At 47.2% G+C, this 13365-nt stretch overlaps 1 protein-coding gene across 1 annotated transcript in view; it reads left to right on the forward strand.

Moving 5' to 3' along the window:
• The first annotated feature begins 1939 nt into the window (after window positions 1-1939).
• The window catches only part of LOC117058310 (very long-chain acyl-CoA synthetase-like), a 32051-nt gene continuing 20625 nt past the window's right edge, over window positions 1940-13365 (forward strand). The window contains exons 1-3 of the mRNA XM_033169405.1: window positions 1940-2507; window positions 9051-9260; window positions 10681-10839. Of these exons, the coding sequence (XP_033025296.1) occupies window positions 2030-2507; window positions 9051-9260; window positions 10681-10839 (847 nt within the window). The 5' untranslated portion in view covers window positions 1940-2029. The remainder of the gene's footprint in view (window positions 2508-9050; window positions 9261-10680; window positions 10840-13365) is intronic.

Below are 13365 nucleotides of genomic sequence, written 5' to 3' on the forward strand. Positions count from 1 at the left end.
TACTCATATTGAAATACTGCCCCTCAATGAGGCCAAACTTAGATTCACAAAATGTTTAGGGGTATGCGTACCCCCTGTGTCCCCCCCAAGGAAAAAAGCACTGCATATCAGGAAATTCAGGTTGCACAACTGCAGTTCAAACCAAACTTCCCCCAGAGATAGGACTTTTGTGATAAGGAAAGTGGTTGATGATACACTGGTCAATAAATGATAACACTTATTTGGACACAACTTTGGCTAACCTCCCCACAAACAAATCAGGATGAATGCTCAGTAAACAGGTCACCTGGAAGCTCCCCTAGCAGCAAGTGTCTGTCATGCCTTTCAAACAGGGATGTCTTTGAAACAGAGACTTCTGTTAGGTCACTCACACAGTTTATGAGAAAGCAAAGATTGGACTGCAGGTCCAGGCGACCAACAGTTTGGTATCAAGGGTGCCATTTTGGTATTCAGTTGTGTGTGTGTGTGTAGATATTTTTGAAGAGGGGGACAAGGTTGAGATTTAGGGGCCCACTTTTGAATATGATGAAGGTTAAATTACAAAAAACACCCACCCCTTCCAGAAAACAAGCCTACAGCAAATCTAAATTCTTTTTTGTGGCAGCTCCCTTTTATAACACTAGTCAGAGTGCAGAATCAGTGGACCAGTCAGATATATAGCATCTCCTGAGGATAAAAATCTGTGTAAGTGGGACATGCAGCATTGTGTTGTAATGCAGACTGCTGCTGCTGCTGCAGGCAATTACTCATGTGCTTCCCATTCCTCCCTTCCACCTATTTCTCTCCCCCTACCTCTGATGACCACACTGATCTACTTCAGGGTGAAAGTTCAGCCCCATTACAGGTTTTTCCCCTCTTAAAAGTTCTGTGGTTGTTTTTTGCCCAAGGCAGTGGTGTAGCGTGGGTTGTTGGCTCCCAGGGTGGGGCAAGTGTTGTGCCCCCCCCCCAGGAGGACTGGGCAGTTCTGGAGGGGGGCGGTAGCAGTGTGCCTTCTCAGCTTGGTGGTTGCACTGCCCCCCCCCCCCCGGTCTCTCCCTGCCTCAGCCAGGGGTGCCAACTTGAATAAAATATGGTGGGGCAGGCAAACCCCGCCCACATAATCATTCACATGTCATGCTGCACACATACCATTTGAATGGCAATGTCCATCAACTTGGGGGGGGGGGTCAAATATTTTATTGGAGGGGTCCAAAGACCCCTCGGCCCCTAGGAGTTGCCGCTGCAGGGACTGTTTCTGGCGGCAGAGGTTGGAGAGGACTGCTACTGCCACCTTGCACAAAAAAATCACGGTGAATTCTCAAAAACAGGAGCATGTGGAAGGACCCACAGGCTCTGTTTAGACCTGTGAAAATTTTAGAACATCTCAGCAAAACGGCAGAAAGAAGAAGTGGAATGTGTTTGTTGCACCTTGATTTGTAATATCATGTTTGTTCATCTGCACAGAAATGCAGAGAGATGGACACAACTTGCTCATGCCCTGGTGGATCCGAACTCCTCTGGGCACGGAGCTGCCAAGCTTCCAAAGAGCTTCTTTCTGTTCCTGTTCCCTTTCTCCTCAGCAAGGCTGCTTTTTGGGACAGCGGAAATAATCTATTCTGCAAGGCCTTTTCATTGGAAAAAAAAGCAGCTCAGGCAATTGCCAATTTCCTCCAGCACTTTTGAGATGTGAACTTTGCCCCTCTGAGAGTGGACTGGGTGAACTCTAGAGGCAGACTCAGAACTGTTCTTCGGACCTGCTTCCCGCTGCAAGCAATGCCTGTGTTGCAGTTAGCGGAGGGAGGCGGCAAAGGGTGGGGGCTTTCAAGAGCTATCTTGTGCAAGTTAAAGTTTACTGTCTGAGAGCCAAGGGCTTCCTCGAATCAGCCTGCAGGGACAGATGGGAGGGGAGAGTTGGAAACCTCCTCTCATTCACTGTTGCTCAATACTCTTTTGCCTTCTTCCATTCAGCACTGCTCAGACGGAGGCTGCAAGAGGTAGTGTGTGCCTGCGGCTTGCAGGGCCCTGGGTCTTCTGAGGTGAGATCCCAGCCATGCTGGGCCTCTACACAATTGTGATAGGGCTCCTGATCCTTCTGCTCCTCCTGGGGAATGTTTTCTTCCCCTACCTTTGGCTGGACTTGGTTTTCTTCTTCAACATCCTTCAAACAGGATACAAATGCCACAGGTGCCTCAGCCGCAAACCTCCCATCACCTTACTGGACTTCTTCTTGGCCAAAGTCCAGAAGCACCCAGAGAAGCCCCTGGTCCTCTTTGGAGACGAAACCTATTCCTACCGAGATATCGACAGGCGCAGCAGTCAGCTGGCCAGAGTGCTCCGGGACCACGTAGGGCTGAAAGAAGGGGAAACGGTGGCTGTTTTCCTAAAGAACGTCCCTGCCTATCTCTGGGTCTGGATGGGACTGGAGAAGATTGGCAGTGTCATGGCGTGTATCAACTATAACATCCGAGCCAAGTCTCTCTTGCATGCCCTCAGCTCCTGCAAGGCCAAAGTGCTACTGACAACTCCAGGTGAGTTTAGGCTGTGCATTTACACCCAAGGGGGCAACTGAAAGCCTGTTTGTGCTGCACTTGTCAGGCCATAAAGAATCTTGGGGAATTCTCTTGAACTGTCCCCTCCCCCCTCTGTTTTAAAAGAGGTTTGACCTGTCTTTTTCCATCCCTGACAAAATTGCACAATCTGTATGTTGTCTGAGCTCGTCTGCACCTGAGCAGTTTCAGACTTTCCAAGGGGGGAAAAAACCAACTACATTTAAAGGAGGGGAGATCTGAGACAATGATGTCATGCAGATGCCCTGACATTAATGAGGAGACAGGTTGGCGCAAATCTACATTGTGGACAAGCACTTGGACTTTGGCTGCTGATCTCCACCCAGGTGCTTTAGCAAGTCTCATCAGCCGAGAACTCAGCAGAGTTCTAAATTTTCCGCTTCTCCAAGGGAAAAGAGAAGGGGGATTCTGGGTTGTACCTAACACAAGTGCAAAGCTTGATTGGGAAAATGGCACATAGTAACTTGAGGCCATTTGTTTAAGTGGATCTACTCTGAGTATGGCTTACTTTGAGATCACACCCTTTGCAGATGACTCCACTGTCTTATTAGCCAGTTGCCAGCTCTGGACACCTTCCCTTCCCCAGATCAAAGTTTTGGGATTCAGTTAGTTTGCTGTAGCTTGGAGAATGCAGGATCTTTGCCTGTTCAAGTGAGGCATTGCTTTTGATGCAAACTTTCAGCTGCTATTGGCTACAACAACAAATCTTTATTATGGTCGACGAGCAGCACAACAAATGAAAGCATTGCCTCACCAGGATAAAAAAATTTAAAATACAAACTAAACTATTGGCTAGTGGTTTTACCTTTCTCTGTGGCATGGCTTCCATTCACTTTTTTTTTTTTAAGGAAAAGCTTTACTTTAAAAGCCATTTTCTTCCCCCTTGAAGCACTGTTGTTCGGCGTTTTGGCACATGGATAACAGAACATCCAAGCGCCCCTATTTTCCAGAGACAGTCCTGGATTTACAGAAGCCATCCCGGTTTCTGATTTGATCCCGGAACATCCTGCTTTCCCTTATGACGTCCCTATTTTCATCAGAGAAATGTTGGAGGATATGGAAATAGGGTGTCCCTATTTTCATCGGAGAAGTGTTGGAGGGTATGGGATAATAAATCTTTTAAGTTGAAAAGAAATCAATTTTTCCTCAGCTAGTAGAAGTAACAATCTTTCTTTGAGCATGGGTCTATGAGAGACGTTAAGTAGAGTACAAAGGGGAAAGAGCTAGAGAAAGCATTCCTTGAGTAAGTAGCCATTATTTCAGTTGCTTTAGCCCTACAAGAAAACAAAACATCTCTGAGTCTTCACCTCACGGGGTGTGTGTTTTCCTTGTTGGACTGCCTTCAGTGTGACCTCCCAAAACGGGTTCGTTTAGTGATGCAGTGTTCCAACAAGAAAATAACAGCAATAGCTGCTGATGTTTCAGTGAAAGGAAAGGAGGGAAGAGAGAACGAATGGGTATCCAGCGGGAGGAATATTACATTGTCGACTCCAGTGGTTTCTGTGATGACGTCAGTGTAACTGGCCAGGCAAAGTTTGGGGTGCTTTGGCGTTCCCACTTGAATTGCCCCTTTGCAACAACAACTAGGCAAGCTGTGTCAGTGTTATTATTGATTGATTCGATTTCTCACCTGCCTTTCCCCACAAAGCGCCAAAGCGGGTTATAATAAAATATGCCATTATGCAACAAATAAAAAAGGGAGGTTAAAAAAATAAAGAAATCACTAAACATTCCATATTTTAAAAAAGCAAAACAGTACAAATGTTAAAGAATAATTTCATGGGGGTGGGGTGGGGAAGGAACCCGCAATTTAAATCGATCCAATACGGATGGGATAATTTGGAAGGCTTCTAGGAAGAGGAAGGTCTTCATTTGGCGCCGATAACACAACAAAGACCTGCCTGTCTAATATGTAATGGGAAGAAAGTCCTAATGATAGGTTATCACACTCTTTTTCTGGGAATAAAATGGTATCTTACAAATGATGCCTGGATGTGAAGAGTGTCTGACTTGCACCAGGTCAATGAATCTAGACCAGGTGAGATTTTAATCCATGGCACCAGAGTCAAAGTAAACACTCTGTGTACAAACAACTGTCTCTCTGAAGCAGAGAGGAAGAGACTCTCCCCCTTTAGACCAGCACACTAATCCTGACTCAACATCAATAGCTTGATAACAAGGTCAGGGGAGCCAAGGAGAGTGCATGGGGGGTGGGGGTAGCTGTTTCCCTCTGTTTTCAGGGACTCCCAGTCATGGTGCCTATACTTTCAGAGGCAGCCGGCCTCTGATAGGAATCCCAAGTGAGGAGACTGCCGTTGTGTTCAGGCCCTGCTTCTTGCGCTTCAGCTGGCCACCGAGAGAACAGGACACTGGGCCAAATTGGCCATTGGCCTGATCCAGTATGACAGCCAGTGTGGTGTAGTGGTTAGAGTGCGGGACTAGGGCCTGGGAAACCAGAGTTCAAGTCGCCACTCCTCCATGAAGCTCACTGAGCGACCTTGAGCCAGTCACTGCCTCCCAACCTGACCTACCTTACAGGGTTCCTTGGGGGATTAAATGAGAAAGGGGGAAGAAACCTGTACACCACCTGGAACTCTTTGGAGAAAATGTGGCATATGAAAGCAGCAAATAAAATAAAAATAAAATGCCATGAGTTCTGAGGCATTGACAGGCTCAGGATATAATGATCTTTAGCAGCCAACAGTCCAGCAAGCACGGGAATTTGGTTATCAGTTCAATTAAGCTTTATTCGCAAGCATATTCACAGAGCTGCTCTCGCACACATCCATCACACATCAAAGATGTCCTGATCTAGTCAGACTCCTGCTCCCTATTGCGCTTCCAGCAAGATGCGTGCCAGAAACGCTTAAGCCTGCTTCTACGTTTACGACCTTCCTGGAGATGTACCCAACAGCGACACCTCGGACTGGGAGCATCAATTGGCTCTCCATCACTGTCACTAGACAGGAAGGCTGAGACGGTCCAGGAAGGGGAATAGGAGGGAGACATGGAGGTGGGGTTAGGGCTGCCATACATCCGGATTTTCCCCCCAAAAGCCCCAAAAGTTGATTTTTTGGAGGACACGTCAAACAAACAAAAAAGCTCAACAACTTTGTCCGGATTTTCACTTTGGGGAATATGGCAACCCTAGACGAGGCTGAGACCTGGGAACAGAGGATGGTATAGTGGTACCTTGGTTTATGAACATAATCCATTCTGGAAGTCCGTTCATAAACCAAAGCGTTCTTAAACCAAGGTGTGCTTTCCCATAGCAGTGGGGGGGCTCAATTTACAAACAGAACACACTCCACAGGAAGCGGAACACGTTCTTAATCCAAGGCAAAGTTCACAAACCAAAACACCTACTTCCGGGTTTGCAGCCTTCTTAATCCAAGTTGTTCATAAACCAAGCTGTTCTTAAACCAAAGTACCACTGTACTTCTCTCTCTCTTGGAGGTGGCTGCACTAGTTGCAGATGCAGGACCCCATCTCCCCTCTTCCCTCCCAGGGAGCAGAACACAGCAATGAAATCCATGGAAAGTGCCAGCCCACTGCTGGGGTAGAGGAACCAGGATCCGAAGGGGAGGGTTCAGCCCGTTCGCCCACGCCCCGGAAGTGCTTCCACCACTGGGAGCAGATGCACCCTCACTGATGCAGGCACGAGACTCTGACAACTATGTGTGCTTGGCCTTGTCTTTAAAGGCTTGGCAGGTGGCATCTCAATCCGTTGGGACAGCTTTTCTGAAACTCCTAGCCCTGATGGTGGACTCTTGGATCTTGCTACCAGCCTGGCTAGCCTCGCTTTTGTTGTCATCTAGCCTGAGCATAGCAACCGCTGTGACTCATTCCCTGTTGCTGAGCTTGTAAGTCTTCTTGGCGTCAATAAAGAGCCCTTCCTTCCTCAGGAAGGAGTCTCTGTCATTGTGCTCTCAGCAGGAGCCAGAACAAGGACTCTTCTTATATTCTTGAACTCAAGTCTTTGAATTTGTGCAAGAGAGCCCTAGTTCCTAAATGCAGCTGCTCCCCTGAGATGGATATCGACAATACCATAATGTAAGCTGTTTCTGGTCTAGGCTATTTCATTCATCAGTCTTTTTCTTTTTACGGGCAAAATTCACGGTTGTGCAGAGATATATGAATAAGCACCCCTTCCTCCTCCTCCCCCATCTTTTCATGCACTTAATCTTTCTGTTTTGAAAACAGCTGGGAAGGAGAGAGATGGCAGAGAATCTGCGTTGAGTATCCTAGGCATTATCCAATAAAAGGAAGACATTTATATTAGCAACTGCAGCCACAGTTCCGTGGGGCAGTTCCCCATTTCCCCAGGAACATCTGCAAAACCAGTTTGACCAGAGACCATGGTGTAACCTCAAATATTCTGAATGTGTATGTGCCAAAAACTACACCAAAGATTACGCAATCATAGGCAGACCTGAAAACAGGCACAGCCTTGCACATCTGTTTGATGGAAAGGCAGGATACAAATTTAAGAAATAAAGAATACAGGAGTGGGTGCAGGTTTTTCTGGTGCGGCCCTAAGCACTGTTTCCCCCTTGCTTTCACTTCTCAAATGGCACATGTACAGCCTTTTGAAGCTGAAAGTTGAATTTCTCTTCCACTTTCCCTCGCTCCTCCCTATCTGATATTATGTTTGCCTCGCTGCTCCCTCAGGTGTTAGCAAATTACCGGTACATATTTGTACAGCATCCTTTACACACACACACACACACACACACAATTTTTTTAAGGGCACCTCCAGACTGTCAATATTTTGCCAGGGATTCTAGCAGATACCTGGAAATTTAGGTGGATTCAGGCTGCATAAATACTATACCTGTAAAGCACATTTGACACACACCTCCCGCTTCAGAGGATTCTGGGCACTGTAGTTGGTTAAGGGTTGATGGAAATTGTAACTCTGTGACAGGTAAACTACAGTTATTCTTGGGCAGGGGGAGGGATGTGCTTGAAAGGTATAATGTGTATACAACCTAAAATTCTCTGCCTCTCATCCCAATGAATCCACTTTTTAAAAAGAGGCATACTTTTAGTGGGTAGGAAAGTAAGAGGGAAATCCATTTGTTAGCTGTGCACTGGTTTCATAATTGCATTTGTGTTCATTGAATCCTTCCCTAAGTAGATTTTTGTTGCTGTGGTTCTGGTGGCAGAGGTATTTCGGTGGCTGCTCCTGACAGCTGCTGCTCTGTTTCTCTCAAAATTGTTGCATTGTTCCAGGGCATCCCTGTAATAAAAGAATTAAAAGCTGGCCCCCACAAGACAATTCCAGCTGGGACCACCAGTTTAAAAACTTGAGTGCCCTCTGGCAACATAGTGTCCAAGACAGCCTTTCCCCAACCCGGTGCCCTCTAGAAGCCTTGGGCTATGTACACATTAGTGGTTTGAAATGCAGCGAAATCATTCCTCCACCACTACTGGTGCATTTTCATGTAGCTTTTGTATGTTGCTGTTCACACACCAGAGAAGGAGGTGAGGGTGTTATCACCTGAGGCTCATTACCTGAATTGTTTCCCTGTGCTGAACTCCAGTTCATCTGCTCATGCTCAATAGCTACCTGGATGTACACACTTCAGCTTAACCACACCTTCTATTTTCAAATCGGATGGAAGTTATTTTGAGGGAAACTGCCTCAAACAGCGGTATTCCTCAAGAAGCTACAGAAAACCAATGGATTGTAGCCAATGCCATGTGCTCTGGGCCTCAAACACCAGTGGTGGGATTGGGTTGTTGGAGCTGGAGTAAGCAGTCATGTGTACCCAGCCTTGGACTTCCATTAAACCCATCCAGAATGGCCAAGGATGATGGGAGTCGTAGTCCAAAACATCTGAAAAGCACCAGGTTGGGGGAAGGTGGTCCAGTTCATTCTGCAAATAATAATAATCAGTACCAGCAACACCATCATATATGTCCCAAAACTAATGCACACTCCCATCCCAAACGCTACCGTCTGGTAGAAGGTAAAGGTAAAGGGACCCCTGACCATTAGGTCTAGTCACAACTAACTCTGGGGTGGTGGTGCTCATCTCACTTTACTGGCCGAGGGAGCCAGCGTACAGCTTCCGGGTCCTGTGGCCAGCATGATTTTTTGCCCCCGGGTACCAATTTACCTTGCTACGCCCCTGACTAAGCCACTTCTTGCAAACCAGAGCAGCGCACGGAAACACCATTTACCTTCCCGCCGGAGCAGTACCTATTTATCTACTTGCACTTTGACGTGCTTTCGAACTGCTAGGTTGGCAGGAGCAGGGACCAAGCAACGGGAGCTCATCCCATCATGGGGATTCAAACCGCTGACCTTCTGATCGACAAGCCCTAGGGTCTGTGGTTTAACCCACAGCGCCACCTGCAATTCTGGTTATTCATAAGCAAGCGAAACCATTCTTTATTGCAGAATCTGGTCAGGCGGCTGCCTTACCGTCTAGCGGGATTTCCAAAACCAAGGGTCAATCAAGGGCCAATCTCACCTCTTTTCATGCTCTCTTGAAGATTTCAAGGCTGCCATTGAGGATGTCCTTCCTGCTCTAAAGAATGAAGGAGTCCAAGTTTTCTTCCTGAGTGAAGACTCCCCAACCGAGGGCGTGGAAGCTTTGCTGGGGCAGATCCGGTCCAGCTCAGGCGAGCCTGTGCCCATTTCCTTCAGAGCCAAAGTGACCCCTCAGTCATCATCCCTGTATATTTTCACCTCTGGGACCACAGGTGAGGAGGAGAACATCAAAGAGGTGGGTGAGGGAGCAAGGGGAGGCAAAACTTGGCTGTCATGCATGGAAATCTCATTTTGTTTCCTATCTGCCCTCCTCCTGGGTGCTTTTGAGGAGGGATGGGTGTTTGCCCATTCAGGAGGGGCCATAGCTCAACCATCAAGGGGATGCACACCACTTTGATCCAGCCCAAAGCGGATCTCAGCCTAGAACCCTGCCTCAGACCTCAGAGAGCCACTGCCGGGCATGTGTAAAACAACTTGAAATATACCGTATTGGCCCGAATATAAGCTGCACATTTGCGTCCTTACAAAAGTTGGCGTTTACAATATCGCTGCTGAAGCAGACATACAGTAAAAACAGAACGGGGGTGAGTGCCTGTGGAATTTTAAGGGAGCGGCTTATATTTGGGTATTGTCTTTTTTCTCTCCCCCCCCCCCGAATTTTAAAGGTGCGGCTTATATTCGGGTGTGGCTTATATTCGGGCCAATACGGTATCTCTGATTCAGTCCACACAGCCTCCATTTCCATGCAAGTGTCATACCATGGTGGCTGTGAGACCGTCACCAGTATGCTGGCCACTGGTACAACATCTATAAAGAGTACAAAAGAGCACACAGAGCTGCATCTGTGTCAATGCAAATTTAGAAAGACTTAGCATATGCAACCCATCTCACGACAGTGGGGAAGACTGGGACTAGGGGCATTTGCAGAAAAAGGGCTCCTGGCACTCCCCCAGTCATGACTCTTCTGCTGTAACTTAAAAGCGGAATTGCAGTTGACAATGTACACAATCAGGGATGTTGTGCTTTATTCCCATGGAACCACTCCGGCCAATCTCAGGTCCTGGACCAAATTTATGTTGACTCGGGATTGAGACAGTGCAAGATCAGGCTACATCAGGTCCAAAGTCCAGCAGCGGTGGACTTTGACAATCTTTCATAATATGGTGCCATGTGCGAGGCCAAAATTGGCGCCCCCAAATGGATCTTCTCAATTATGGATCCTCTAAATGTTGAGTGCCCCCCCCCTGGCTTGCTGCCCACTGTGTGGGAAGCACCTGCACAACCCTAAATCCGGCACTGTACCTGGAATAAAATAGACTCTGTCAAAGGGTGGGGCAGTCCAAGTCCTATTGATAGTCTACAATCAAACAGGCCTGCTTTTGCCCATTGTGTGTCATGTTCCTAGCTCTCTACAAGACAACAAAACAGGCTATAGATAGAAAAAAAATTCTTTTTCTTTGCCTGCCCTTTGCTATTTTGTGGTTGAGAATGTGGATAGCATTATATTTGGGGGGGGGGGGAACGGAACAGGAAGAAATATGATCCCTGCAAATTGTTGTTTATCGCTTGATGGAGCCATTTCAGATCATTACGTAATTCTCTTCATTCTTTTCAATTTCCGCCTGCCTCCAGGCATGCCGAAAGCGGCTATCATCACCCAGTCGAAGCTGCTCAAAGTGTGCCATATGTTTCGCATGTGCGGGGTCACACCTAAGGATGTCATCTACATCCCGCTGCCGATGTACCACTCAGCTGCCCTTCTTCTTGGGACGGGAGGGTGCCTGGAGGTTGGTATGTACAGAATGTTTTTCAGCGAGCTGGGATGAATGGGTGCATAAGGTGGGTTTTTTTGGGCGGTGGGGAGGTCAGAATCTGCACTCAGATCCTCAGTCTGTGAATATGGATCCTATGATCCTTGGGGTCCCTTCCAACTCTACAATCCTATGATTCTGCGAAATCCAACATTGCACATATAGGCACTCGCCTGATACTAATGGGCGATAATTTCTATGCAGGCAAGTAACAGATGGGCACCCCCCCACCCCTTTTCCCATTCAGCATAGAAATGTATTAGGCTGCTGCTGGAGGGATGAACCTCTCTACTTGGCGTGCAGAAAGTAAGTAGAGAAAAGTTTTTATCCCTGTCTCATAACGCTAGAACTCGTAGACACGCAACGAAGCTGAATGTTGGAAGATTCAGGGCAGATAAAAGAAATCACTTAATCGCTCAGTGTATAGTTAAACTTTGGAACTCGCTGTCACAAGAGCCAACTTGGAGGGCTACAGTTATGAGAAAAAACTGCTCCTTTTTCCCTTATGGGGTATCCAAGAGCCCGTATAGAGTCTTTAAGTAGGTTCTCTATCGGTCAAAGAAAATAACAGAAGCCAACCAGAGAATATTGAGAAGCAAAGCAGCTAGTAAGCCTGATCTTTATTAAACTGTTGCAACAGGGTCCCCCAGTCCCCCACGCAGGGAGGGAGGAGAGGAACCCAGAACATTGGTGTGCAAGCTCTTATACTGTACAGACATTTGAAATTGCCTACCATGGAGCTCAAGGTAAAGGTAAAGGTAAAGGGACCCCTGACCGTTAGGTCCAGTCGTGGACGACTCTGGGGTTGCGGCGCTCATCTCGCTTTACTGGCTGAGGGAGCCGGTGTACAGCTTCCGGGTCATGTGGCCAGCATGACAAAGCCGCTTCTGGCGAACCAGAGCAGCGCATGGAAATGCCGTTTACCTTCCCGCCGGAGAGGTACCTATTTATCTACTTGCACTGCATGCTTTCGAACTGCTAGGTTGGCAGGAGCAGGGACCGAGCAACGGGAGCTCACCCCGTCATGGTGATTCGAACCGCCGACCTTTTTTTATCGGCAAGCCCTAGGCTCTGTGGTTTAACCCGCAGTACCACCCACGTCAGTAGCTCAAGACCACCCACAAAACTTCATACATACATCACAGAAAGAGGTGGTCCCCAGCAGAAATTTGAGTGTGTTGCTTCTCTCCTGTCTGCCAGGATACCTGATAATGCCTTATCTTATTGCCTTTTCTGGGTAGCCTGGCCATTCCTTTGAGATGGTAAATACTTAGTTCCTGAATCTCTTACGCATATTGATAGTGTGCATTGTGAGAACAGGATATGCTGGACTAGATGGGCCATTGGCCTGATCCAGCAGCCTTTTCTTATGTTCCTGTGCTTGTAGAAATTTGTGCAGCACAAATACGGGTTGCTAGGGTTGCCATGTTTCAAAAAGTGAAGATCTGGACACAAAAGTTGTTCAACTTTTTGGGGAGAGAAAAAAATGAAACGAATTTTTAGGAAAATCACACAAAACGACACTGCAGGCATGGGTTGCCATACGTATGGATTTTCCTGGACATTTTTGAGATTTCTGCCCAGACACTGCTTCTGGCTGCAGTATTCCGGCTATGTCCAGGAAATTCCGGACGTATGGAAATCTGAAATGTGAGAATTCAATTTAATCTTGATGTGTGTGCTGGGTGCATAGAGTTACGCTATTGGCTGCAAAGCCTGAGCTCCTCTCCCACCGCTCTTATTTTCTTGAAACAAATATATTTCGAGACAAAAAAAATGGGGGGGGGGTCAGCACTGAATCTTTGTGCCATTAGCTTCTGAACCACATTGTCGGAAATGTCCGAGCGGAGTGCTGAAATAGGGGAAATGTGAATGCAGGGCACTGTTTTATTGCAGATGCATTCCGTATCGTGTTCTCTACGCGATATTAGTGCACTTTTTTTGGTTGCTCTGTGACATTTCCCCAATGCTGCCATATTATTGCTGTCTGGGGCAGCAAACTGGGACAAACCTCTGTTCCGCCCCAAATATTTGTGATATGAAAAGTTGCAGGAATTCAGCAGGAAGTTACATGCATCCACACTGGAAACAAAGCAGTATTATATAAAAAAATAGGTTCGGCCCCAGATGGGAGTCTGCGAACCTGGAGAGAGAGCCTTAGCAGGGCTCCCTCCCTGTCAGATGCACAATGCAAGAACCAGAGACGATACTGAATCTCCCAAAGCAAGGCATTGTTTATTAGAAACTGCTGCAGCAGGGTGTTTTGCAAGCAAAAGACCTCGAACAAAGGCGCGTAAGCTCCTATATAGACTTTTGAAATTGCCCCCCCTCCAGCTCAAGACCACCCCTCCATACATCAGAATTACATCACAAATTGGGAGGGTCCGGTAGCAGTGATCTGAGCATCCTGGACCCTGCCCCCATGTCTCCTCTTGCCCTCCACCAAAAACCCATCAAGTGAAACAAAAGATATTTACATTTCCCTATTTCCCAGCCAAGTTAATCA

The sequence above is a fragment of the Lacerta agilis genome, chromosome 14, assembly GCF_009819535.1.
Source record: "Lacerta agilis isolate rLacAgi1 chromosome 14, rLacAgi1.pri, whole genome shotgun sequence".
Classification (NCBI taxonomy): Eukaryota; Metazoa; Chordata; class Lepidosauria; order Squamata; family Lacertidae; genus Lacerta; species Lacerta agilis.